At 51.3% G+C, this 25,894-nt stretch overlaps 9 protein-coding genes across 9 annotated transcripts; 5 read left to right on the top strand and 4 right to left on the bottom strand.

Annotated features, from left to right (window-relative positions):
- Nucleotides 1–71: 71 nt before the first annotated feature.
- Nucleotides 72–2,132, top strand: NFIA_107440 (lysophospholipase family protein; the record flags this gene model as incomplete). The annotated part of the gene is made up of 3 exons (XM_001267148.1): nt 72–120; nt 224–881; nt 938–2,132. The coding sequence occupies 3 exons, from the start codon at nt 72–74 to the stop codon at nt 2,130–2,132; spliced, it is 1,902 nt and encodes a 633-aa protein (XP_001267149.1).
- A 666-nt stretch (nt 2,133–2,798) lies between these two features.
- NFIA_107430 (uncharacterized protein) lies at nt 2,799–7,424 on the top strand (the record flags this gene model as incomplete). The annotated part of the gene is made up of 2 exons (XM_001267147.1): nt 2,799–6,796; nt 6,851–7,424. The coding sequence occupies 2 exons, from the start codon at nt 2,799–2,801 to the stop codon at nt 7,422–7,424; spliced, it is 4,572 nt and encodes a 1,523-aa protein (XP_001267148.1).
- A 488-nt stretch (nt 7,425–7,912) lies between these two features.
- Nucleotides 7,913–9,880, top strand: NFIA_107420 (putative MFS multidrug transporter; the record flags this gene model as incomplete). Its single annotated transcript, XM_001267146.1, has 3 exons — nt 7,913–8,613; nt 8,670–8,916; nt 8,969–9,880. The coding sequence occupies 3 exons, from the start codon at nt 7,913–7,915 to the stop codon at nt 9,878–9,880; spliced, it is 1,860 nt and encodes a 619-aa protein (XP_001267147.1).
- Nucleotides 9,881–10,176: 296 nt separating this feature from the next.
- NFIA_107410 (huntingtin-interacting protein K) lies at nt 10,177–10,654 on the bottom strand (the record flags this gene model as incomplete). The annotated part of the gene is made up of 2 exons (XM_001267145.1): nt 10,177–10,284; nt 10,358–10,654. 2 exons carry the CDS (start codon nt 10,652–10,654, stop codon nt 10,177–10,179), a joined length of 405 nt encoding a protein of 134 aa, XP_001267146.1.
- A 430-nt stretch (nt 10,655–11,084) lies between these two features.
- NFIA_107400 (3-deoxy-7-phosphoheptulonate synthase class II) lies at nt 11,085–12,772 on the top strand (the record flags this gene model as incomplete). The annotated part of the gene is made up of 6 exons (XM_001267144.1): nt 11,085–11,106; nt 11,164–11,273; nt 11,340–11,403; nt 11,474–11,566; nt 11,616–11,667; nt 11,725–12,772. The coding sequence occupies 6 exons, from the start codon at nt 11,085–11,087 to the stop codon at nt 12,770–12,772; spliced, it is 1,389 nt and encodes a 462-aa protein (XP_001267145.1).
- An 832-nt stretch (nt 12,773–13,604) lies between these two features.
- On the bottom strand, nt 13,605–16,691 carry NFIA_107390 (uncharacterized protein; the record flags this gene model as incomplete). The annotated part of the gene is made up of 3 exons (XM_001267143.1): nt 13,605–14,660; nt 14,713–15,425; nt 15,479–16,691. The coding sequence occupies 3 exons, from the start codon at nt 16,689–16,691 to the stop codon at nt 13,605–13,607; spliced, it is 2,982 nt and encodes a 993-aa protein (XP_001267144.1).
- Nucleotides 16,692–17,565: 874 nt separating this feature from the next.
- On the bottom strand, nt 17,566–18,922 carry NFIA_107380 (uncharacterized protein; the record flags this gene model as incomplete). Its single annotated transcript, XM_001267142.1, has 2 exons — nt 17,566–18,747; nt 18,815–18,922. 2 exons carry the CDS (start codon nt 18,920–18,922, stop codon nt 17,566–17,568), a joined length of 1,290 nt encoding a protein of 429 aa, XP_001267143.1.
- Nucleotides 18,923–20,497: 1,575 nt separating this feature from the next.
- Nucleotides 20,498–21,483, top strand: NFIA_107370 (dienelactone hydrolase family protein; the record flags this gene model as incomplete). Its single annotated transcript, XM_001267141.1, has 3 exons — nt 20,498–20,747; nt 20,832–20,913; nt 20,970–21,483. 3 exons carry the CDS (start codon nt 20,498–20,500, stop codon nt 21,481–21,483), a joined length of 846 nt encoding a protein of 281 aa, XP_001267142.1.
- Nucleotides 21,484–21,516: 33 nt separating this feature from the next.
- Nucleotides 21,517–25,757, bottom strand: NFIA_107360 (ABC transporter ATP-binding protein; the record flags this gene model as incomplete). The annotated part of the gene is made up of 5 exons (XM_001267140.1): nt 21,517–22,403; nt 22,470–22,589; nt 22,640–24,584; nt 24,650–25,313; nt 25,375–25,757. The coding sequence occupies 5 exons, from the start codon at nt 25,755–25,757 to the stop codon at nt 21,517–21,519; spliced, it is 3,999 nt and encodes a 1,332-aa protein (XP_001267141.1).
- Nucleotides 25,758–25,894: the final 137 nt, after the last annotated feature.

Below are 25,894 nucleotides of genomic sequence, written 5' to 3'. Positions count from 1 at the left end.
ATTTGATCTTATTGTCCTCTCTGGCTGAATCTTCACGCGGGTTATAGCGTAAGGCGGCATAACAACCCAAGATGAAGACCATCACAGTCGCGTGCGCTGTCGCTGGTCTATTATTTTCTGGTAGGTGAATCGTTCTGCCTCGAAGTGTGGCTCAAACTAGTCGGATGTGTAGCTTTCACATATCTGCCCACAAACGGAAACTGATGTCATTGAATTTCGATAGGCGTGACTGGTGCTCCAGAGCCCTCTCATGCTGAAATTCTGCAGCGTGCTCTGCCCAATGCCCCCGATGGATACAAACCCAGTACAGTCGGTTGTCCTGCCAGTCGCCCTACCATTCGCAGTGCCGCAAAGTTGTCGCCCAACGAGACGTCATGGCTGGAGACGCGTCGGGGCAAGACTACTTCTGCGATGAAGGACTTCTTTAATCATGTCAAGATTCAAGACTTCGACGCGGCGGGGTACATTGACCGCCATTCCAGTAACTCGTCGGATCTTCCCAATATCGGAATCGCAGTCTCTGGTGGTGGCTATCGAGCATTGATGAACGGCGCGGGTGCAATCAAGGCCTTTGATAGTCGTACGCCGAATTCTACGAGCGCCGGTCAGTTGGGTGGATTGCTGCAGTCAGCCACCTATCTGTCTGGCCTGAGTGGTGGATCATGGCTGGTGGGCTCAATCTACATCAACAACTTTACTACCATCTCTGCGCTCCAGACACACCAAAAGGGCACCGTTTGGCAATTTCAAAATTCAATATTCGAAGGTCCTGATGGGGGTAGCATTCAGATTCTGGATTCAGCGTCCTATTATAGGGACATCAGCAATGCGGTCTCTGGAAAGTCGGATGCAGGCTACCCGACTTCAATTACTGACTACTGGTAATGATAGCCTTTGATCTTCTTTGTCGCAACACAACATGCTGATGATTTTACAGGGGCCGTGCTTTGTCCTACCAGCTGATCAATGCAACAAACGGTGGTCCCAGCTATACATGGTCCTCCATCGCGCTAACCGACACCTTTCAGCAGGCAGAGATGCCAATGCCTTTGGTTGTTGCAGATGGTCGCTACCCTGGAGAACTTCTCATCAGCAGCAATGCCACTGTCTATGAATTTAATCCTTGGGAATTTGGAACTTTTGACCCCACAATTTTTGGATTTGCCCCCCTCGAGTATCTAGGAACCAAATTCAGTGGCGGCTCAGTCCCAAGTAATGAGAGCTGTGTGCGTGGCTTTGACAATGCTGGCTTCGTCATGGGTACATCCTCTACTCTCTTCAATCAATTCCTTCTTCAGATCAACTCCACGGCTTTGCCGGATTGGCTGAAATCCGTCTTCACGGACATCTTGAAGGACATTGGCGAAAGTGACGAGGACATTGCTCAATACGCTCCCAACCCATTCTACCAATTTTCCAACGCAACCAATCCGAATGCCGCTGAATTGGAACTGGACTTGGTGGATGGCGGTGAAGATCTGCAGAACATACCACTGCACCCGTTGATTCAGCCAGAGCGACATGTCGATGTGATCTTCGCCGTCGATTCCTCTGCCGATACCACGTACAGCTGGCCCAACGGAACTGCCCTTGTCGCTACTTATGAGCGTAGCCTGAACTCCTCAGGCATCGCCAATGGTACTTCCTTTCCTGCAATTCCCGATCAGAATACCTTCGTCAACAAAGGCTTGAACACTCGGCCCACGTTCTTCGGGTGCAACAGCTCAAACACGACTGGCCCGTCGCCCTTGATTGTATATCTTCCAAACTACCCCTACACGGCTTACTCCAACTTTTCTACTTTCCAGCCAGACTACACAGAACAAGAGCGAGATTCTACCATTCTGAACGGATATGATGTGGTGACAATGGGTAACAGCACTCGTGATGGCAATTGGTCAACCTGTGTTGGCTGTGCTATCTTGAGTCGGTCTTTCGAACGCACCAACACTAACGTGCCGGAAATCTGCAAACAATGTTTCCAGAGGTATTGCTGGGACGGCTCTCTCAACAGCACCACCCCTGCGGGTTACGAACCGGTCACGATTTTGGATAGTGCAGCCTCTGGGATCATCCCAAGTATTTCCACTGTTGCAATGGCCGCTATTGTTGCCGTTTGGACAATTGTATAAAATTCATTTTGGAGATTTTCGAAACTGTCGATTTCTACCGGATCTAATGCTGTCTGAGCTATATCCTTACGTCACAGACTTTTAACAGATGCCATGTTATTCCAGTTGGGAGATTCAACGAGCAATATTGTTGCTGGAATCTATCTATTTATCTCTTTGTACCCCTCTTGTATATAGATTATGCAAATATTAAAACATCATCCTGTCTCATATCGGCCCCATGGAATGATATCCCCCTTGGGCGCAGTAAACCGCATGTAAGCTGGAGGTCAAGGTTCATGATAGGCAGAAATACGTCACGTGGTTGTGGGTATCGGTGTTGCTATGACAACACCCACGTGATTTCTCAAACAAGAAAGCTAAGGACAAACGCCGCAGCTCTAGCGGGCGGCCAAACAGCTCGAAGTCAACAACACATATCTAATCAACGAGCTAAGTCTACTTAATAGCCACAGCAAAGCCCCTGCTTGGGAACTTTCTGCAGGTGCGCCTTTGTGGCTAGTCGATTTTGTCATTCCCTTGCTGCGAAGTTCAGCTCATGATGAGCGCATCGGGCTCGTCAACACCGACCTATCTTCGTTACTAACAGCAGGGAAACTGCACAAGTGCACAGCCGCCTGAGACACAAACCTTTTGGGTGCATAATTTTTTTGTCATTGATTCAAAATGGCTCGCGCAGCTATCATCCCAAAGTCGTCCCCAAAACGGACCACCCGTGGCCGTCCCCCGGCCAGCACAGTTAAAGCCGCCAGTCTCACCACGGCCAGCAAACCGGTCGCGAGGACTACGAGGACAAAGTCAGGAACTTCTGCGACAGAAACCAGAAAAAGAGTCACGAGAACTGCAACGGCGACAAGCGCGAGGACTAGGCAGCCGGACTCTGACACGGATGAGGCTACGGACGACGAACTGGGACTCATAGATACGAAGGAAAAAGCGAAACCAGGCAGACCCAAAGGGAAGAGCTCAACTTCTTCCACAAGCGCTACAGGACGGGGAAGAAGACCCGCGACTCCTGCAGCTGCAGAGTATGAGAGCGACAACGATGAGGACGAGCTGGCCCAGACCGATGCCCCTAAGAAGCGACCTGGACGGCCAAGGACGAAGCCGCTGGCAAAGGAGAACGAAGTTCAACCCGAGACAGCACCTAGACCGAGAGGTCGACCAAGGGCAACTGCCGCGGCGAAGCCTGCTGCCACTACAGGTGCTGATAAAGACAGTACAAAGAAGAAGACTCGAACACAGAAGGGCGCAGTCGAAGCATCCAGTAGTGGTCCCAAACATATGGTTATCGCGACAAACTCCACAACCATGAGGTCAAATTTGCTCCGGGGACCAGCCAAGAAGAAAACTGTCACATTCAAAGATGTGTCCGATTCCGAAGAGGAGGATGCCAACGAACCAGCTCCTGCTACGACTGGAAGACGCCGAGCAGCAACTACAGCAGCAGGCAAGGTCGGTCTCGGAGCCAAGCCAGTTCGCAAGCCTGCTACAACTACTGGCCGAGGGCGCAAGCCTGCAGCCTCCACGAAAGAAGCCAGCAAGCCTCTCTCACCCAAGAAAGCCACGCAAGTTGCCAAATCGATTTCCTCATATGTCAGCTCGGACGGAGAGGATGATGAACTCAGCAGCGCCAAGGACCAAATAAAGCTGGTCATAAACTCGCCTCTCAAACAAGGATCAGAAGCTACTGGGTTGAGCTCTCCCGTGCGAAAAATCAACTTCACACCAAGAAAACTCAACCAGTCGGTGGACGAAAATGGGGAGCCCAACCTCCAACCTACGAAGGCAGTCGACTTCAGTGACTCGCTGTTTATGTCCAGTCCTGCCCGGCGGCCCACCCCTTCTCCCTTCCACTATACCGTCAAGGAGACACCAAGACGAGCTCGCTTGTCCTTTAAAGGACACGAGAAATCGATTGCCCAGCCGAGTTTAACGCCAACACAAAATTCACCACTCAAAGCATCTCCAAAGAAAGCCCACTTGGAGACACCCAGACACGGAGGCTTGGGTATCCATGACGAAATCATGCCTTTATCACAGCCGAATTTCACCCCAGGGCACAATTCGCCTCTCAAATCGTCCCCTAAGAAAGGCATATTTGGCGTATCTTTCGCTCAGGCTCCCTTGCAGGAATCATCGACGCCATTCAAGTCCCGGTCGCTGTTGCTCCAAAGCCCTGCAAAGAGAATTGCTTCCCCGTTCAAGAACAGTCTCTTCTCGAGTGTTCGTTCAATGCCGGAATTGCGTCAGAACGAAAGCGGTATGGATCTTGCTAGCGGTGCCGACCAGGCCAATGATGCGGAAGATGTTGAAACGTCTCTCAGGACTCCTGAACCTCAAGGGCCGATGGATGTCGATTATGATAACGAAGGACTAGACCAAGAAGAGGAGCCGGAACAAGAATCGTCCGACGAGCATCCTGTCGTGGAATCTCCGGCGCACTTTGCTGATTCTCATGATATCAATGACGAGCAGCAAACACACTCCATGACCGCAGAAGATGTCGAGGACGCTCCAGAACAGCTGTCCGATCATGATGATGTCGTCGACAGTGTCGAGGATGTTCGAGCTTGCGAGTTGACCAACGAAGGTCCTGAAGTCGATTGTGAAGAATCTGGCGACGCAGCCTCTGATGCAGAAGCTGCGGAGTATAACGCCGAGACCCTTGCCGACGAGGAACCTCGAGTGCTAGATGACAACGACAGTGAAGAGGGCTCTGAGATTGATGAGAACGATGTCCATCTGGCGGACGAAAGCATTGTCGGCCATACCGAATATGTCAGCAACATGGGTACCCACGCCGAGCAAAATGACCTCGCGCCTGATTATGATGACGCAGAGGACCCGGACGCAACTGAATCAGAGCCAGAGGAAGAGCGCATGATGCAGGACGTATACGGCAACGAGTTTCAAGCTGTGACAGAGGAGTCAAGCCTGCCGTTTCAGCGACACTCGATTGAGGGACTTGAAGATGTTTTCACTGACGCTCCGGTGGCCGATGAAGACGTTGATGGTGAATCTGACACTGACCCTATTCCGGAGACTACGGGAAGTGCCGCCGTTCAAGTCGATGTCCAACCTGAAGAGCTCAACGATGAGTATGTTGATTTCCACGATAGCGAATATTTTGATGATGACGAGGCGACACTCGTCGCATTTGATACCACGGACCACTATATCTATGAAGTTCAGCCTGACGCAGAACCGAATGCGGAGTCAAACACTGAGCTAGGCGCTCAGCAAGAACTGGAAAGAGTGAATAGCCCCCTTCATGACCAGGATCGTTCCTTTGCACCACAAGCGTCGACAACTCAGGATGCCATTGCCTACCACGGTAATCTGGAATACCGCGAAGAAGAGGATATGTCTGAGTCTGAGCTCACCACGGACAACCAGAGTCATTCGTTCGAGCATAATGACCTGCCCGATTCATCTACCTCCGCGGCGGTTTGCAGTGACGACCCGCAAAGCGGATCTCTGATGCAGCGAAACCGTCGTCCACGGTTCACGCTTTTGGCAGAGCAGCTCAGTCAATGGAAAGCTAGCAGCCCCGAGAAGGCCCGGCCAAAACGCACCGGGCGAGGGGTGTTCTCCATCGGAGGACTTCGAAGGTCTTCTCGTCGTGGGTCTCGTATTCCTCAAGAAGTGGCCTACCCTGACATCGAAAATTGTCTTGGATCCCCTCAAGACAAAGCCTCAGATCGCCCTCGCGATAGCGAGATCTACGCCGGTGTTCCAGAGACCTACGAGGACCAGGATGAGCAAAACCTAGAAGAGTCTCGTTCTAGTGCTGTAGCAACATCATCTCCCCAGAGAGAGCCAATGACCGAGTTGTTCAGCGAGCCGCAACCCGAATTCGCTGAGCCGACTGCATACGAAGAGTTCCTGAACCGTCAGCCTGCGCATGCTTCTGATATCGCCAAGAGCCCGGTTGTATCGCCTAGCTCTCCGAAAGAAGACAATTCGGACGAGAACAAGGAGAATGGAAGAGTCGAATCGCCTGCTCCTGCCACACCCGTCAAGCAGAAAAAGATCCCGCTAAAGACCTTCCATACGGTATCCAAAGTACCTCTGAAGCCGGAAGGTCAAGTTTCACCCTTGAAACTGTCCCGCAAAAGGGGCCGATCGCTCTCAATCTCTTCGCCTGTCCGGTCATCTCCTCGGCTCCGAAAGCCTGTGCTTGCTCCCCTGCAGCAGAGTACGGCACAAGCCTCTCCTCGCAAGATGCCCAAACTCCAACATAACGAGACTCCCCGGTCTCAAAAATGTGACTCCGGGCGGAGGAGTGTTGCCAGCCAGTCGAGTAGGCGTTCCATGGCTCCTTCAGCATCTCCAAGCCCCTCAAAGACTCCTCATAGGAACATTGCTGCTTGTGAAAACGTTCTTGGAGGAGCGGTTGTATATGTGGATGTCCATACAACTGAGGGAGAAGATGCCAGCGGCATATTCATTGAACTTCTGCAGCAGATGGGAGCTCGATGCGTCAAGAGTTGGGGATGGAATCCTCGCGCAAGTATGTCGTCAGGCGATATGACAAACCGCAGAGACAGCAAGGTGGGAATTACCCACGTTGTGTTCAAGGACGGAGGAGTGAGGACCCTGGAAAAGGTCAGACAAGCGGCTGGCCTGGTCAAGTGTGTCGGTGTTGGTTGGGTTCTTGAGTAAGTAATCTTGTCGATATTGCTCGGTTAGGCTATGCTGACATGGAACTCCAGTTGCGAGCGAGAAAACAAATGGCTTGATGAAACCCACTACGCAGTCGATAGCTCCATCATCCCTCGCGGTGGTGCCAAGCGCAGGAAGAGCATGGAGCCTCGGGCACTGAGCAATGTCAACGGAACTCTGATCAAAGCGGACAACAGCGCATCGGTGTCTGCATCTGGCAGACGCTCCGGGGCTGACTTTAGCACCATGGGTGATTTTATGAGACAGACTCCTCCACTTTCGCATGGGGAGGCTTCGACTCCGGAGAGCAACAGAAAGTACACCGTAACCCACACAGAGGCAGATCAGCAATATTGCCAGACGCCAAAGACCCCAGGCACATCTGGATACGATTTCAGCAGGATGGACAACATCGGAATGTCCCCTGCCACCCCATTCTATCTCTCTCAGAAATCCAGGCTCGTCCAACAAACGTGCCCCCCAAAGCAGACTCGGCAAGGCCTCTTTTCGACTTCGTCGTCGATTGACGATGAGCCTACTCAGAAACTACGATTCAAGCTGGAGGCTGCGCGACGAAAGAGTCTTGCTTTCAAGCCCAAGGTTGGCAGTCCACTCATCAATTGATGATTCGCGTATTGCATGCAAGGCGTTTGGCTTTCTTGATTCATGGGCCCAATTTCTCCCCTTTCCTTTTTGGTCGGGATATACCCTGTACATTGGTTGATTGCATTATGAATATACCATTGAATACATAATATAAGAATTCATCAATTCTAGTTTGCCGAACACTCTCGAATGCCTCAGGCTGCAATGACGGTCTCGGAACCTGATCAGGCATCCCCCGAGATCGGCTAAATCGGCACTTGATATCTCCGCACTTCTTCATTGCTCCGATCTTATCGATAAGATTCTACGGACGAAGTAAATAAAATCGAGATGCATCACGCGAGCTTAGCCTCGATCTCGTCAGCGCAAATTTCTTCTTACTATTGCTTCGCCGGAAAGGAATTCCTTGTATACAGTTAGCATCAATATATCTTGCTCATTGTTAAATAGAAAACCATCAGTCCCTTTATCACGCCTCACTACATCTCTAGCTTGCCTTTTCATTGATGCACGCCGCCCCTACAAGTCATCCGCGGCATGATGATGGCCAACTCCATCGCAACCACATAGACGCTAGCCCTCACGGATCAATTTGCCTCGACAGAGACAGAGATGGAGAAATTCCAAACAGTACGAACCATAACGGTAGTCATCCTTCGACCTCGCCCGTCGCACACGTACTCGACATCACCAGACATGGACGAACCTCATCAGACACACCCGTCGATGATAGCGACGAGGATGACGATGCAGAAGACGCCGATCTAGTCATCGACTCCCCCAGTGAGAAGCCCGTGACTTGGGCCTCCCTGCCCAAAAAGGGCCAACTCGCCATCCTCACCTTTGCCCGTCTCTCCGAGCCACTGACCCAGACATCGCTCCAGGCATACCTCTTCTACCAGCTCAAGTCGTTCGACCCTTCGCTGCCGGACTCGACTATTTCAACGCAGGCGGGGATCATGCAGGGCAGCTTTACCGCTGCGCAGTTTCTCACGGCGGTCTGGTGGGGCCGGTTGGCGGACGCGGAGTGGATGGGGAGGAAGCGCGTGCTGCTGATTGGGTTGCTGGGGACGTGTATCTCGTGTCTTGGGTTTGGGTTCTCGAGGTCGTTTGCGGCGGCGGTGGTGTTTCGGGTTCTCGGGGGGTTTCTGAATAGTAACGTTGGGGTGATGCGGACGATGATATCGGAAATTATCGAGGAGAAGAAGTAAGTGGTCTTGGTCTGCGCCTGGTGAATGTGTTTCTGACAAGTTTACTTTGCAGATATCAGTCGCGTGCGTTCCTGCTGCTTCCGATGTGCTTTAATATTGGGGTTATCGTTGGCCCTATCATTGGGGGCTCGTTGGCCGATCCTATCAGCAGCTATCCTCATCTGTTTGGCCCTGGGTCATTTTTTGGTGGGAAGCATGGTGTGTGGTGGATGGAGCGGTGGCCGTTTGCGTTGCCAAATATCCTCAATGCTATCTTCACCTTTGCTGCCTTTTTGGCTATCTTGTTTGGGCTCGACGAGGTAGGTTCTGTACGCATTTCTTGGACCGATCAAGATCTAACGTACCTCCTAGACACACGAGATTGCACGATACCGAAGCGACTGGGGCCGCCAGGTCGGGAGAACGCTCGCCAGATTCTTTTCCCGACGTCGGGTTCCAGGTCATTATCGCCGGTTAAGGAACCTCGAGGACGACGAGTCTCAGTGTATGGACGGTAGCGTGACCAGCAGATCGGCTCCATCTAGTCCGATCCGCTTGCAAGGGCTTCCTCGCCATAAACGGCTGGGATTCCGTGAGATCTGGACCCCCAATGTTCTATTGACATTGCTAGTTCATTTTCTTCTGGCATTCCACACCAGCGCCTTTAACGCCATGACTTTTGTCTTCCTCCCTACCCCGAGGGCTCCGGAGAATAGCCGGCGAGGCTTCTTCCATTTCAGCGGTGGCCTGGGACTACCGTCCTCCCGTGTTGGTGTTGCAACGGCAATTATCGGGGTCATCGGCCTCCCGTTACAGATCTTCGTATACCCTCACGTCCAATCTCGTCTAGGAACCTTGACCTCTTTCCGCACATTTTTGCCGTTTTCACCGCTTGCCTATACTCTGATGCCGTTCTTGGTGATCATCCCTCGGTATCCATGGCTAGTCTGGCCTGCCTTCACGGTTGTGGTTGGGCTTCAGGTTATTTCTCGGACGTTTGCTCTTCCTGCTGCTATTATTCTTGTGAATAATTGTGTTACTGATTCGTCGATCCTCGGGACGGTGCATGGCGTTGCTCAGAGTATAGCGAGTGCGGCGCGCACACTGGGGCCCTTCATCGGTGGCTGGGGGCTAGGGCTGGGGTTGAAAAATAATCTTGTTGGTGGTATTTGGTGGGCACTAGCGTTGGAAGCATTGGTTGGATGGCTGCTGCTGTGGACTATAAATGAGGGAAAGGGGATAGAGAGAAGGAAAGATCGGAGAGAAGGCGCCCAGGAAGGTTGATGCTATTCTCTGAGGTCGGTGCTGTGCTCGTTTATGGATAAGAGTGATGGCGTTTGATATACGACTACGAGACACAAATTATGATAGATATGTCTATCTCCGTTGTTGATAGACATGAAAGAAATAGTGGCTGATTCTGTGATCGTCAATTCGTTAAAGATTGTCATTACAATAGACTGCATATATCGAAACCTGCGAAGCCAAGTTTCGTCCAAGCCTCGCCGTTAACAATGCTTGGATTCATCATCACCAGCAACATAGCTTCCGTTCCTGCAGTTATACCCAGGAGCAGCACGTCATACTCCCATAGGGCTAATGAAGGCCCGGATTGCTTTCCTCATATCACCATCATGCGCCTTCAGCAACTCTGTTGCCTTGCTCTTACTCAAGTCTAACTCTTGTACCTGCAGGTCATTAACACCACCATACACCCAATCTCCCAGCATAACCTGTTCCAGAAAGGCAAGGGTAACGCACTAAGAAATTCACATCCTCCGCCGAAACCTTCACAGCCTTCTTCGTCACTGCTTGTGTCTTCTTGGCATCTACCGTCTTGGCCGCTGCATCCGTAACCGGCGCAATCTCCAACCTGCTCATCGCTTTCCCCAGGGCCTCCTGATCAGCAGGTGAAGACTTATTGCCTGATTCCGCGCCGATCTCATTAGTGTGCAGGGAGGAAAGCGCCGCGGCTGCTTTTCGGTCTTCAGCGTGGGCGGGGGGAGATCGCTCGACGGAGTCCGGGTCATGGGATGCGGCGGGGAGGGAATCTGACATTTTCAATGAGCGTATTGAAGGTATATATTTATCTGATGGATCGGTTGAGAGTAAGATGTCATGATGCCTCTATGGTCTTCCTACCTTACTCCGCACGGATGACGCGATAAGAAAGTGGCCGATTACGATAAGGACGCGCCTTACTCAGTCTGGACTAGTGGGGATAATTGATGACTCAGGCCGCGAATAAGCGCATGTTGCTTTTTTTCCCCTCGTTGCAGGCTTACAGTGGGCACTCTTTGTGTGACTGTGATTGTGAGGCTGACTGTGACAGCAAGTGGTCCCTTGCTTACTTGTGTCATTTTTAACTGCTAAGCTCTCCCGGACTGAAAGTTGATTCCTTAGTCACTCCAGCATCTGAACGGATACTGAAGAAGCTTAATTGTTTATACTTATTGCGAGGCAAATAGCGTCGATCATTACCCTCACTATGGAAGACTGGACTCCAAGCTGTAAGTCGTTACCCTTCAGCAGCAATTGCAGGAGCGGCTGCTGACTGTGTCTATCAGCTTGGACTACGAAACCCATCAAGCAAGATGTTGTCTATGATGATAGGGAAAGAGTACAAGCCGCTCTGAGCAAGCTCCAGAAACTGCCTCCGCTTGTCACAACACAAGAGGTACGGCGTAGTGTCCTACTTTACTCTTAGTTAGGGACAAGTGTGATGCTAACCGTCGAATGTCAGATTGCGAACCTGAAAAAGAGCTTGCGAAATGTTGCCTTGGGCAAAGCTTTTGTTCTACAAGGAGGTACATTGTCCTGTCTGAACCCTTGATGTCGGTCCCTAACCACTGTGTCTAACCGCTGTGTTGTTCGTAGGGGACTGCGCTGAGCTGTTTGATTACTGTAATCAGGATATGATAGAAGCGAAACTCAAACTGCTTCTGCAGATGAGTTTGATTTTGATTTGGGGTACGCTTACGCCTCCTGACGTCCCTCGACGTGTACTAATAGCGGCCAGGCGCAAACAAACCTGTAGTGCGAATCGCACGTATAGCCGGGCAATTTGCCAAGTAAGCTGCATGATCATGTCCTTCACTCGTCCGCTCCTTTGTTGCTGACAGAGTCAGGCCCCGGTCAAGCCCTATGGAGGTGGTCAACGGCGTTGAGATGCCCTCGTTCCGCGGTGACAACATCAATGGCTTCGCTGCCACCGCAGAATCTCGCAGGCCAGACCCATCTCGGCTTGTTTCCGCGTACTTCCACTCCGCTGCCACGCTCAACTACATGCGCGCCTCACTCTCGTCTGGTCTCGCGGATCTCCATTCCCCACTGGACTGGGGACTCGGTCACGTCATTGAGCCCTCGATCAAGGAGAAGTATGAGCGCATCGTCAGCCGAGTCAAGGACGCCCTGCGTTTCATGCACACCGTCGGAATCGACACAGACCGAGGCGTCGAGACCGTCGACGTCTTCACCAGCCACGAGGGTCTCCTCCTCGAATACGAGCAGAGTCTCACCCGCCTCCTCCGCAACCCACTTACCACGACTCCACAACCCACAGCAAGCTACTACGCCACCTCAGCACACTTCCTCTGGATCGGCGACCGCACGCGCCAACTCGACGGCGCCCACGTCGAATTCTTCCGCGGCATCGCCAACCCCATCGGCATCAAGATCGGCCCCAGCATGACCCCCGACGAGCTCGTCCGCCTCCTCGACGTCGTCAACCCCAACCGCGAAATCGGCAAGGTAACCCTGATCTCCCGCTATGGCGCCAGCAAGATCAGCCAGCACCTTCCCGCCCACATCGCCGCCGTCCAACGCGCCGGCCACCTCCCCGTCTGGCAATGCGACCCCATGCACGGCAACACGCAGACTACCCCTTCGGGCGTGAAAACACGACACTTCAGCGACATCCTCTCCGAGCTGCGGCAGGCGCTCGAGATCCACCGCGCCGCGCAGTCCTTCCTCGGCGGCATGCACCTCGAGCTCACCGGCGAGGCCGTCACGGAGTGTGTCGGCGGCGCGGGCGGGCTGACCGAGGAGGGGCTGAGCGAGCGGTACACGACGTTCTGTGACCCCCGCCTGAACGAGAAGCAGGCGTTGGAGCTTGCCTTTTTGGTCGCCGGCTTCTACCGCGACATGGATGATGTGGAGAGGATGAACTCGATCTAAGCTCGATTGCTGCCCAGTTATGAGATATATAGCGCATTGGATATGCGATCTCCTACTGGTGTTCGCGCCGCTTGATGTAGTTGGTTATTGATGCTTCATACCTAGTTTCGGGGATATATTTCGGGTCTTAAAAGTCGTCTCTGCAGATGCTGCATGAATTGAATCATAGTTGCACTTTCGGGAATTCATGATTGGTTGGTTATATGGCACATGCAGTACCACGCGTGAGGTCTTCACGGCTTGAGATGCTGTGTTCCAATAGGCACATATTGCAGCTGAAGACAGTGCTTAATGAATAGGTGCATTTCGTGCATCGAACCATTGAAAGCATAACATACACTCGAAATCCAACCAAGTCCCTTGCCCAAATGCTAAGAGAATTAAATAGGACACACTTATAAACTCCGCCAGGACACCATTCACAAGCTAAAACCTCACTGGAGAAAACAACAGAAGAGAAAAGAAGAATGAAGAGAGTGTGTCCTAAGCTACGAGATCAAGGCCATGCAGCAGACAGTCCCTTGGATCAGTCAACACTGCTAAGCCGATCTCAAGTAACGAAAGACGTTCCCAGACCCTGCTTCGAGAACAACCAGACGCCGAGTCTATCAGCGGACCATACCTGTCTGTCAAGGAACACTAGGAACGGTGTCCCAGCCCAACGCATAGTTCTCAAGGACCAGGGACATACACCTCCAAGAGGTCAGTCGGAAACCTGCACCGAGATCCGTGCGAGAGAGCGTGAGAAAGTTGAGCGGAAAGGTAGATCAATAGGAAATGGAAAGAGAATATGCAAGGAATGAGAGAAGAAATCCAGCGGCCTGGAGTGAAGCTAGTTTCCAATTCTGCCAGTAACGTCCATTGTGCTCTCAATGCCCTCCCATGGTAGCTCCTCATCATCCTCTAAGTCAGTATCGTTGTTTTTGTGGGAAGATTTGTCTGTGGTAGCGGTCACATCCGCGGCCCTTGTGGTGGCGGCGGTGTCGATCCCAATGGATTGAAGCGTGACTTCCATCTCTTGCTCAGTCATCTCATGTCCGTTCTGTTTTTGGCCTTCGAGAACATCGTAGAGCGCATAGATTTGATCAGCTTTCAAGTCGATGTCCTTAAGAAGCTTTTCAATCTTGGCGGCCAACGACTTCCTCTGGCGTTTGCTCAACGAGGCATCCAGCTTGTTATACGCCCCTTGATGGCTTACAAGCTGCATTTTCAGATGGGACAGTTCATCCTCCAACGCCTTAAGCACCGTCGCGAGAGCAACACCGGGAGATTGTGCAGGGCGCAACGTAGGCTCCTCATTGTAGACAGAATGCTCAGGCATGCGCTCCGAAACGGGTACAGGTTTCGGGATCTTTACAGTCTCATGAGTATGGTCGCATTGCGAGTCACCAGGAATGCAGCGCTTGCAAACCGTGCAGTTCTTGCCATCATGCTGTGTAGCACTGTCCAAGGCCTTTTGCGCAGCCTGGGGCAATCGGCTTGGGTCCTCAGCTGCCAACTCCGCGTGACGGATAGTGATATCTGGCAGGATGAAAGCAGAAGTCATGTCGTCAGTAACAGGGCGACGTTTCCGCTGAGTGGTGGAGATGACGGAGTGATCCGAATGCCGCCTTGGGCGCTCAATGGGCACGGAAAGATTGCTGTCTGCCTCAGCCATGCTGACTTTCGATGTGGCCGTCAGATCACCCATTGCCGAAGCGGGTCTTGCTATCGGGGCTTTACTCTCCTTCATCGAGGATTTGCGAGGCGCAGCTGATTTTGATACACTTTGACGGGTAGAGTTTGCGGTCTCGTCTGCACTTTGAACCTTGGTCGAGATCGACTGTCGCCGTCTACGCGCAAGTCGTTCTTCTTCTAGAATCTTCCGCAGTTGAGCGATTTCACGTTCCTATAGCAATCACATTAGTGGCAAGCAATGGTCAGCAAAGTGACAAACTCACGTCAACGAAGCTCAACAACGTCAAGTCTTGCTCTGTGGCAGAGGATTTCTTTGTATGACCAGTGGCGTCCTCAGTGGCTGAATCCAAAGGCTCAGTGACATCGACTTCTTCCACAATCACCCTTTTCACCCGCTGCTTTCCTGTGTTTGGCTGTTTCTTTGCTTTCGTGTTGCCTGTTTGCGTCCGAGTCTGGGATCTCTCAGCTCGGGAGCTCGAGGCCCTGGTCGTCGGCAGGTCAATCGAGAAAAGAGCTTCTTCGGCTCGCTCTTTCTCAAGGCGAGAAATCTCCTTGTCAACCTGTTTAGAGATCTTTGTGCGCGATTCTTCTACGCCGCCGGTCCTCTTCGATCTTGTACTCTTACTGGTAAGATCTTTAGTGGCCCGACTCATGTCCTCACTTCGCTGCGTGTCGAGCTGGCCGCTTTCAATGCTTGCTTCCGTCGCGGATGTTGCTTCTGAACGACCAGTATCCTCGCGAGATTTTGAGGCCAGCGAGACAAATTTAGCCAGCTGTGCCTTAAGTTCAGCATTCTCTTGGCGAAGGCTGTCATTTTCGCTTTTCAGATCTCGAGATTCAAGATAGGCTATCCCCAATTGAGAAACCGCCATGTCTCTCTCACGGTTTAATTTCTTCAGCGCCGCCTCGCTCATCTGCGCCTTCCGCTCAGCCATATCCAATTGGTTTTGCAAAGCTAGATTCGAAGCTTCGAGTTCTAAAGCAACCGTTAGCATGAGGTTCTCAAACTGCAACGGTAAGGTAACTTACTCTGATAGTGAGACCCCGCGTCTCTCCTATGGTCATCGTCTTCGGATTCATACACGCGAGAACGGCCGTGTTTGTCTTTGCGGTGAGACCGGCCAGCCTTCAAAGCCGCATTTTCCTGTCGCATCTCATGAATTTTTCTCTCCCCATCCGACTTCGCCCTTTCAAGCTCTGAAACTTTGTCCTGCAGAAGTCTCAGAGAAACAAAGAGAGCCTTTTCATCTTCTGGAATGGGAATCGCGTCGAGGGGGATATGTTCACGAGTCATGGACACATCAGCACCGTCATTCGGAGGAGAAACAAATCGTGTCGCCCTAGCTCGGCTCTGGCGGGTATAAACCGGTGTGCCGTCTTCGTAGACACCCGAGACCAACTCCGACAGATTGGGAAGATCGGGAAGAAGAAAAGACTGCATAGTGCCCGTGTCGCCAGCACCATTGCCGGACCCGTTGCGCAGGTTGCTGGATAACTTCCCCCGGCGCATTTCCTTAGCATAAGCCTCCTGTGATGCTCTCTCCACCGCGTCTGCTATCTGATGAGAAAGGTTGACGTTTCCGAAGCGCGTCGCACGCGTACTGGTTGCCACAGGCTGAGGTCTCTCATCGGCAATGAAGGAACCGTCGTATGAATCGCGGACCTTCGCGTGCATTTCAGACAATGTCCGCCGCTGATCTTTGCGGGCTTTTTTGGACGAAAGAGGGTCGCGATTCTCCTTGTGGGCAAGACTGGCCTGTCTCAGCTGAGCATCTCTTCGTAGACTCTCGCTGGCGGTCCTTCTCGAGGAAACGCGCATGGCCGATTTCTGAGGCGTATGCGAGGTGGGATAGTCGAGTCTGACCGCAGGCGAGGAAGACCGCACACTATTTTCGATACTCATCAAGGAATTTCGCGAGTCATCGAGCCGACGCGTCGGCTTGTTAATGCCCCGTCCAGCTTCAACCGATATGCTTTCCTCGGTGTCATCTTCGGAGGTGCCCACGGGGGAGAATTCAGGGAAGGCGCGTTCCAATGCAGAGGTATCGATGGCGTAGTCGGGCTCCTCGTCTTCAAAGTTGTTGATTTGTTTCCTGGCACTGCCTTTCATCTCGGGCAATTTGGGGTTGTTCTCAAAGTGTTTCGTAGACGCGAGGGCTTCATGCTCCGGGTCAAAATCGGAGCCAAACGACGCGAAGCTGTTTGTCGTGGCTTCGGAGCGTCTGGTGTTCTCGCGCGACATAGTCAAAACGTATGACGCGTCTTGTTCCAAAAGCAAATGTAGCAATACAAGTGAGTTGAAGCTCAATTGACTTCAGACATGAATGCTTGTGCTTAAATTGGGATTGACGTTATGACTGCCAGAAGGTGATGGGTAATCGCTGGGTATGTTGTGGTAAAGCGCGTCGGCGGCCACGAGCGTCCACGCGAAAAGATAATAACAACCAGGATATGGGTATCTCAACGGAGAGTATAGAAGAGAAATGCAATTAATTAAAGTCGGATTATTTGCATCAGTCGCAAAATAATGCGATGGATGATCAGAAGTCAGTTTTGACACTCCGCGGGACGGGAAAAGAGGAGGCTGGGGGAGTTGTTGATTTGTTTACTCGGCCAGGTGGAGCTGCCGTCGGAGTGACCGCCTAAATAGTTCTATCCACCATACGGAGGACAACAACCAAAAAGCGTGCTGCAAGTATTTGCACTTCTCTATCCTCACTCATAATTTTGGATCCGAGCGCATTAAAGGTAAAGTGGCAATTCATGAAATTGACTATTTTCATTCGTCTCCTCCAACTGCGCGCGATCAACTCCTCGAGCAGCGGCACTATCATCTCAATGTACATGTTGAGATAAGGAAACCAGGAGAGAAACACTGAAGAAACAGATGAGAACAGATAAAAGAGAAATTTCCCGATGTAGCTCCTGACGCCATGCTATTTAGAGTTCCTCTCCGACCGTTATGAAAGAAAATGAATCGTCGTTAGTCATGCTCGTAAAATCGCCGTCCGATGCAGGAGATAAAACGCACTCGAGATGCTATCAGCACTGCACACCTCCCAGTCGTAATGAAAAGGTTAAGTAGAGAGATAGCGAGACCTGTGTGGACTGCAAACCTAGCGAGTTCCAGAAGAATCCGCACACGAATCGTGCTGCTCTCTGGACTCACGAGGAGCAGCCGCTGGGAAATTGTCGCTGATAGGGCTTGCTGCATCAATATGAATGGTAGGCACAACTGTCAGCTCCCGAAGAGGCGCGGTATTTTCGTTCCTTTCGGCGACGGGGCTTTGATACGGAGGGGCCTCGCCCCAGTCCAGATGATCGTATTCCGGAGGGGGAATGCTGAGAGCACCAACATCGGCCTCCTCAGCGCCTGGGGTGGATGGCAAGGTAGAGGCGGTAGAATGTGCCTGGGAGTGCACCCTAGTCAAGGCACTTGGATCGACGGGACCAGTCGAGGCGGATGAGTAGGACTCTCCCCGCGAGTGAATGCTCGGGGTATCGACCATGGAAGATCTGTTAGAGGCATCGAAACTGCCGGAAGGGCCGTTCGACAGTAGGGGGCGACGGTCGGAATCGGGTGAAGTTGCGCGAACTCGCGATCCATCGTGACGAACGTAGCCCACGTCCGCGTAGCTCACACTGGCAATCCGCCTGCCGCGGCCACGGGTCTGATGCTCCGCTAAAGCCGTAGCGAGGTTGGTGGCACTATTGCTGGCATTGGTTGATGACCGACTTCTTGCACGTTGGCGAGCACGGAGTCGATCCTGTTCCCGTAAGATTTCTAGCTGAGCACGGTCTCCACGCTCCCGAGCCTCACGCCGTGCCTGTCGCCTAGCCTCTCGTTCTGCCAGTTCCTCGCGCCGGCGCTGACGGATTTCGTACAGCGATGCCATGAGCTCCTCCCGGCGAGCCTCTTCTTCTTCAGCGGTCTCGGGAAACTCGATCACGGTATCCATACCGTCTCTTTCACCTTCACGTGCGATGACCTGCTCCTCAGGCTTGGGATTTGCAGAATAGGCAGGAAGAGTGGCCACGGACCGAATGGAAGCATCTCGACGGATGGGATTGGTCGTTCTCGCTGTTGTCATTTCCGTGGCTTCAGCGCCCGTAGCCGATCCGTTCCGAACGTCATTTGAGACTTGGTTATAGAACTTTCCAGGATCCCAACGGTTCCATTTGTCTTTCAAATATTTTCCCGGGAGATATTTGGGGGAGCAGCCCATCCGACGCAAATATTTCAGGCCGAAGTAGGAGGCGCCGAGCAGGAGGAACGAGACAACAATAGCCAGAGCGACCTAGAAGTCGCAACAATTAGCTGAGAACAAGTACTGAAGCAACATGAATACAAGGACGAACACTCACAATGACAAAAATGATGTTTCTATCACTGGCTTGGGAATTGGTGTCAGGGATAGTGTTGCCGCCATTCTGACGGGCCATCAACCCACGAACCTGGGGTGGGATGTACATCACAGCCGCCCGATCCGCTAGGTATTAAGAATGTAGCGTCTCCTTTTAGGTTCCTTTCAGGATGAATCTCGATGTCTTATTGTTAGCGAAAGAGATATCACGAGGAACTGAAGTCAGAGCAAAGAACACTTCGCTGAAGAGACAGCAGAGGCAGTGAGTTTCGGCGCAGCAGATCAGAGGTTATATATAGAAGTTAATAAATCGCATCAGATCATCACAGAACGATAGTAAAGGTTAGGAAGATAGTGTTAACAATCACTAAATCCATGATTGAGGACATTGACAGTGCAGATAAGCATGGAAGAGAAGGAGGTGAGAGGAGAGAAAAGAGAAAGAACAAAAAAAGCCTGAATTGTGGTAGGATCTGTGATGATTTGGCTGGAGTATGGGGTAGAAGTAGACTACGGAGTAGTACTAGGACAATGATCGAACAGCAGAAACTGTATGCCTGAGAGCAGACCAAGCTAATCAGAAGCTGTCATTAATGGGCTGAAAGGAAGATCCCTTTGGTGTTAGTGCTGCCCAGGGTGGCTGGTGAGGTAGAAGGCGGAAGGCCGACAAATTGGTACTCTTGGAGAGGTAGACCTCAATTTTCGCTGTTTGAAAGACGTATCTATTGCTTACACGTCTAGTGCCCGTCCAGCTCCATAATATTGACATCAAACAGGGACTGTGATTGTTAATCATGGTACTCCATAGTCTACCAACCATGGTCGTTGTGATCCGTAAAAGCACCCGCCACAGTCCACTCCTTGCCAAGCTCGTGTGGTTTCACAATGACTGGCGACTAGCTTATCAATTCTTGACGGCCGACGCAAGCCAAAGATCCATTTTTAGAATTGTACCGAACTGTCTGAGACTTGAAGGATCCATCCATGATTTGTCCCGGGCTATTCCATGGTTCTTCTAGTGCTCACGGAAGAGCCGGAATGTTATACCAGAAATCTGTCTGATAGTGTCCTGCTTCAAGCCTTTTCACTCCTATTGACTACTCCGTAGATAGTCCGTGTGTGTAAGCAGATTCATGATCCATCCAAAGCTTCTTTCCTGCTCTATGCAACCGCAGCGGAAATGAGCAATTGGTCTGTGTTGGTGGCACTCATCACCACGGAATCATTATCTTATCAGTGGGGAAATAATCATCATCGTCTATGACATCGATTTCACTCCGTAGAGAGCAGCAATTGGGGAGAACACCAGCAGAAAACATGACAGGTCTTACTTATCCTGCTTTAAACAACGTAGCTACCTTAGTAGCCACCAGTGTTGCAGCCTAAAAATTAAGGTTGCACTAACAGGACTCCGGTCGTGGATGAGCACATCATCAGTGTCTGGTAGAAAATACTGTGTAGAATACCGCTATGATTACAGATAAGACCCTATCCTGACTGGAATATAGTCCGGACACCCTTTTGGCCTAGTGGTGTCACATGCTGTCAGATCAACTATCCCAGCAAACACGGAAGCACATCATCCCACCCTGCTTGTAGATTTCATCATTCTTCCTCGACTTCCATCGACTCTATTGGAGTAACAAGCAGCCATTAGTAACCTACTCATCTGCAGAATACTTCCATGTCCTGCCCCGAGTGCTTCAGCGGCCATGTACACTCCGGCGAACCACAGGGCGAGGTGACCAAACTGCACGGACTCGACGTCTACGTTGCATCGCCAGCGCCAGAGTCAACGGGTAACTCAGCAATCAGAGGGATTATCATTATCGTTCCAGATGCGTTCGGCTGGGAGTTTGTCAATAACCGGATACTGGCGGATCATTATGCCCAGAAGGGCAGGTACAGAGTTTATCTACCGGATTTCATGAATGGTGAGAAATCAAAGCATTCAGGATGTAGATTGGTGCTGGTAGAGACGAGAGAACAGATTTTTGAATTTATGCTCACTTGAATAGGACGCTCGGCCCCTGTGTGGGCTATAAGCCTCATGGCGAATCTGTTCAAGACAGATACCCTGTACGACTGGCTTGTCAAACCGTAAGCCTCTCTTTCCTGACAAACGCATGTCCAGGAATGTTGAAGCAGTCAAACAGCTATTATATCGCTGGCGCGATGTACACCATGGTTCCGTTCATGTACTTCAACCGATTCAGCAAATCCTGGCCCATAGTCAAGTCATTCTTCGCTGCTGTCCGCCAGAACGAAGGAGCTCAGCTCCCCATCGGAGCAGCCGGTTTCTGCTGGGGAGGCAAGCACACTGTCAATCTGGCTCACGGGGTTGAAGTAGACGGCAAACCGTTGATCAATGCTGGATTCACGGGACATCCTAGCCTCTTGAGCATCCCCGGGGAGATTGAGAAGATAACGATCCCAGTTAGTTTTGCCCTGGGGGATTTGGATGTGATTGTGAAAAAGCCGCAGATTGAGCAGATCAAGAACATTATGGAGAGTGAGGATAAGGTTGGTGAGGTGAAGGTCTACTATGGGGCTAGTCATGGGTTCTGCGTGCGAGCAGACCGTCTTCTGAAAGATGGAGAGCAGCAAGCTACGGAGGCGGAAGATCAGGCTCTGGATTGGTTTAATCGCCACTTCGCTAATGTGCAATAAGACCCGTTATGTTTGAGAGGGTGAGCTGCTGGACTATGAGTCAACGCCCTCACTGTCCTCTATCAAAGCTTTCAATTTTCCACCGCGCCGCCTTGCAAGAACTTCGTAAGGGCCCTGTTCCACAATAGACCCCTGTTGAAGGACGACGATATTATCCGCAATCTCCATCATTTCTCTGGCATGCGTAATGATTATCACGGTAAGGCCTAATCGAGCCGACACCAGCCTCTGCACTGTCTGCCGGATCACCTTTGCACTCTCTGGATCAAGGCTCGAAGTTGCCTCGTCCAGGATCAGCACCTGCGGCCGACGTACAAGAGCTCGTGCAATCACCAATCTCTGCGCCTGGCCACCGGACAGGCCCACGCCACCGTCCCCAATGGTAGTCGAATAGCCGTCGGGAAGTGACACGATGAAGTCATCGATGCCCGCAGCTTGAGCTGCAGCACGAACATTGTGTAACTCACGGAGGGGCGACTCGTCTCTCAAGCCGTAACAGATATTGTGATGTATGGTGCCTGGGAATATCGTAGGCTGCTGTGAGACAATCGATATCAGGGAACGGAGGGACGGCGTGTGGAGCCGCCGGATATCCAGACCCCCGATTGAGATGGTCGGCGTCTCGTGCCTGGACAGCGGTGTTTCATAGAGAGACAGAATCAAGGATGCGATGGTTGACTTTCCTGATCCAGAGCCACCTACAATTGCTGTGCAAGAATTCTCAGCTATGGCGAGAGTCACGTTTCGGAGAGTAGGAGCGTCGGGCCGCGATGGATATCGAAAGGTCAGACTTCGTATTTTCACCGGTGCTGCCTTCAGAGGGCGTTTGTCACCCTTATGTTCATGGGATTGGCCAACAGGTAGGTTGGCCAGTCGTAGCAGCTGAGTAGCCATGTCTTGAGAAGCACTGATTTGCGGAACTTGGAAGATTAACAATCGTACAGGCGAGATTTTCTAAGCATGAGTAAGGAATGGACAAGACTTACTCCATGAGAGTACCGTGCTCGCATATCCGATGCTAAATAACAGCATCGAGAATACAGTCATCACATTTTCAACCGTATATCCGGACGATGCGAGAAGCGCTCCATAGTAAAAAATCAAACCTGTATAGTCTTTTAGAAGAGTCAACGAAACGAGGGAGGCGCCTACTCACCACTCACGAATATTATTGTAGACTCTACAAGGCCGAACAAAATCCCAGTGCAAGCCGCCCTCTTGAGGCACATTTTCATGCATTTTGACGCCGCCATCAAGTATTTTCTGTGAAAGAACGGCTCGAGCGTTAGGGTCCTCACAGTACGTATTTCGGAGAATGTCTCGACTAATACGTCGGATGCATTCCTGGTAACTTCATTGCACCGTCCTTGCCAAAGTCCGCTGGTTCCTTCAAATCCCCTGGTAATGGCATAAATGACGGGACCGCAAGACAGCGCCACCAGGGTGAGCTTCCAGCAGACGACTAGACACCAAACGACTGCGGTCACGGTAATTGCCACAGCTACCATGACGTAGCCGCCGAAACGGCCTACTAGGTTCCGCATATCCTCCCCGTTTTGATCAAGACAAGCAGTGATCCTGGATGGCGAATTGCCTTCTTCATCGAACCACTGCCGAGGCTGGTCTAACACTCGTCTGAATGCCTCCCTGCGAAGCTGATCAACCCAGGCCTGGCCTGAAGCTTCCAAAAGATAATGCATGAAGTAAGAGGCAGTCCCGTCAATTACTGCGACGCCTAGAACAGCCAGCGCCCATCTCAAGGAGCTAACTTTTATGTCGTAGAATGACTGGAAGAGCTGAGAGAGACAGTAAGAGAAAACAGGTGTTGCAGTAGCATCCACCAGTGCAGCTATGACTCCGAGCAGGAGCAGCAACCGCTGTCTCAGGGTGAGGCTGGGCACTAATGTCCGCATGATCTGGTTTATGGAGAGACGATGCGGCCCTGAAAGTGGAGTGTTCCCTCTCGCGTGTTGAGGCCGCTTGATGGACTGCGAATGATTCATTGCTTCAGCATGAGGAACAGGGGGGGTCAGAGAAGCGCGATGTAATCGGAGTCGATTAGCGGAGATGAATGATCTGCGTGACTGCGCCATACTTAGTTCACACATCGGTATAGCAACTCCGTCAGGTATTGAGATCTCCTCTGCTTGGGACGTCGCCTTAACCACATTACTCGGTCTTGCGGAAAGCTGCATTTCTCCCATTCTGCGGTCGGACAGTTGACCGTTCTTAAATGGCGAAGGAGTTCTCCTTGACAGAACTGGTGTCTCTTTGTGCTTCGGGAAGTCAAGGTTACTTGCACAGATAGTATTCGGAAAGTCGACTATCTCCTGCATCTCGTCATTGACGTAGGAGACTTCCGGCTTCGAAGTATTTTTCGATGAGATTTGCCTTTCGCTGAAAGGAAAGTATTTCTCTTTCGCTGGGCTATTTTCAAGCTCATGCCGGTATCCTGACTGCACAACTGAGCCATGCTCGAGGACGTAAACGTAATCCTGGTCCATGATGTGTGACATATCGTGTGTGATAATGATCGTCGTCTTCCCTCTGCGCCATTCCCGTATCGCTTTCATTACTGCTATACGGTTTATGCCATCCAGGGCGCTCGTGGGTTCGTCCATGATGAGAATGGGAGTGTCCCGTAGCCTAGCTCGTGCAATCGCCACTCTCTGTCTTTGACCTCCACTCAAGAAGCTTCCCCCGGGCCCAACGCACGTGTCGAGACCATTTGGCAAGCTGTCAATAGTGTCCCTGAGCATTGCCAAATCGATGCATTCGCGCACGTCTTCCTTCGTCACTGTCTCGTGTGCCCGACGGCCGAAGGCAATGTTAGTCAAAACGGACTCGTTGAAAAGCACACTCCGTTGCTCGACAAGTGTGATGTTGTTCCTGATCCAGTTGAGGCTGAGAGTCTGAATTGCGTTGCCATCAATTAGTATTTCGCCTGAGGTGGGCATATAGAATCGTGCAAGTAATTGTCCGAGTGTACTCTTTCCAGATCCGCTTTTTCCAATCACGAAAGTCGTCTCACCTGCAGGAAAGAAGAGGCGGACTGAATTTAATATGGGCCTTTCGGGCTGAGAAGAGTAGGTGAAAGAAAGCTAAAAGAAAAAAGGATGAAAAGGGTTAGAAAACTGGGCAGTAATTGTTAGTCGGGAAAACTTACATCGCACACTTCGATATCACCATCACAATATCGGGGGTATGAAGCTCCTTTCAACTCCTCAGGGTGCTTTTTCACTCTTCGGTCGTTCAGAAGATCCTTTAACATTACCGCGGCAACCTTGCCTTTCTCCATCACTATTACTTGCGGTAAAACTAGCTCGATCGACTGAGCCGCCGTCAAGCAGGCCCAGAATGTTCTCAGGACTTCGCCAGCAGTGAGTTTCCCAGATGTCGTTAGAGCAGTACCATACCAAAACCCCTGAATAAACATGCCGAACATCATGAATCGTATGACTGCTATCTGTAGGGAGTTTAGGTGTGCTTGTTTGAGATATTGAGCTGCAGCACTATTTATTTTGAGGGCAAAATCGCGAAGCTCAAACACCTGTCCGTTGAGACATTTGACCGTGTCAATCAAACTCGTAGCGTTATTGGCGACTTTCGAGGCACGGTTAAGTTCAACCTGCTGGGCTTCGATTCTTGGCTTGATTCGAGAAGAAAGAAAGGCAACGACGCCTGAGAAAACCGGGATCCCGGCTAGAGTAATGGATGCAAGACTCCACGAGGTATAAAATGCCAGTCCCAGCGCGATGATAGTTCTGAAGGTGTATTGCATGATGAGCCCTAACGGCTGCGAGGTTGCTATCTGCAATTCGGCAATCTGGCTATGATGGAGGTAAGATAAACGAAGCATAACACAAAAGACATCAGAGATAAATGACCTACGCTTGAAGATAAGACAAGAAAGCATTTGTACCATCCTTCTGTGTTTCGAACCATTCCTGGTCCCTCCCCAGCAGTTCTTCGAAGATTCTGGTTCGAGCGTTCGAGAGTTGTAGCTCCCCAAAAACAATGAAGAGACTGAAGTACGCTCCATTGAGTACCCAGCTAGCGATACCTAAGCCTGAAAGCGCGATGCCGTGTCTCGCTACCTTCCGGAGTAGGTCGTCGCCACTAATATCACCACCGCCGAACGATGTGAACGAGTTGAAAATGTCTCCCAGAAGGATGGCGAATATAGGCGTAACAGAGCTAGCAAGGAGAGCAAGCGCCGTCGCGAGACTCAAAGTGGGCAAATGGTTCTTGGTGGTAAAGCCAAACAATGACATCCAACTCCATCTCCAGTGCAATATGCGTCTAAGACTGGGGAGTGATCTTGACAAGGCAAATGTCATCTTGTAGAGGCTGGTCGAAAATCGTCCTCGACCAGGATTCTCAGTGATTTCGGATGAGATGAGAAGTGTGA

Source organism: Aspergillus fischeri, genomic scaffold (genome assembly GCF_000149645.3).
Source record: "Aspergillus fischeri NRRL 181 1099437636245 genomic scaffold, whole genome shotgun sequence".
In the NCBI taxonomy this organism is placed as follows: domain Eukaryota; kingdom Fungi; phylum Ascomycota; class Eurotiomycetes; order Eurotiales; family Aspergillaceae; genus Aspergillus; species Aspergillus fischeri.
This window is presented reverse-complemented; position numbering and strand designations above follow the sequence as displayed.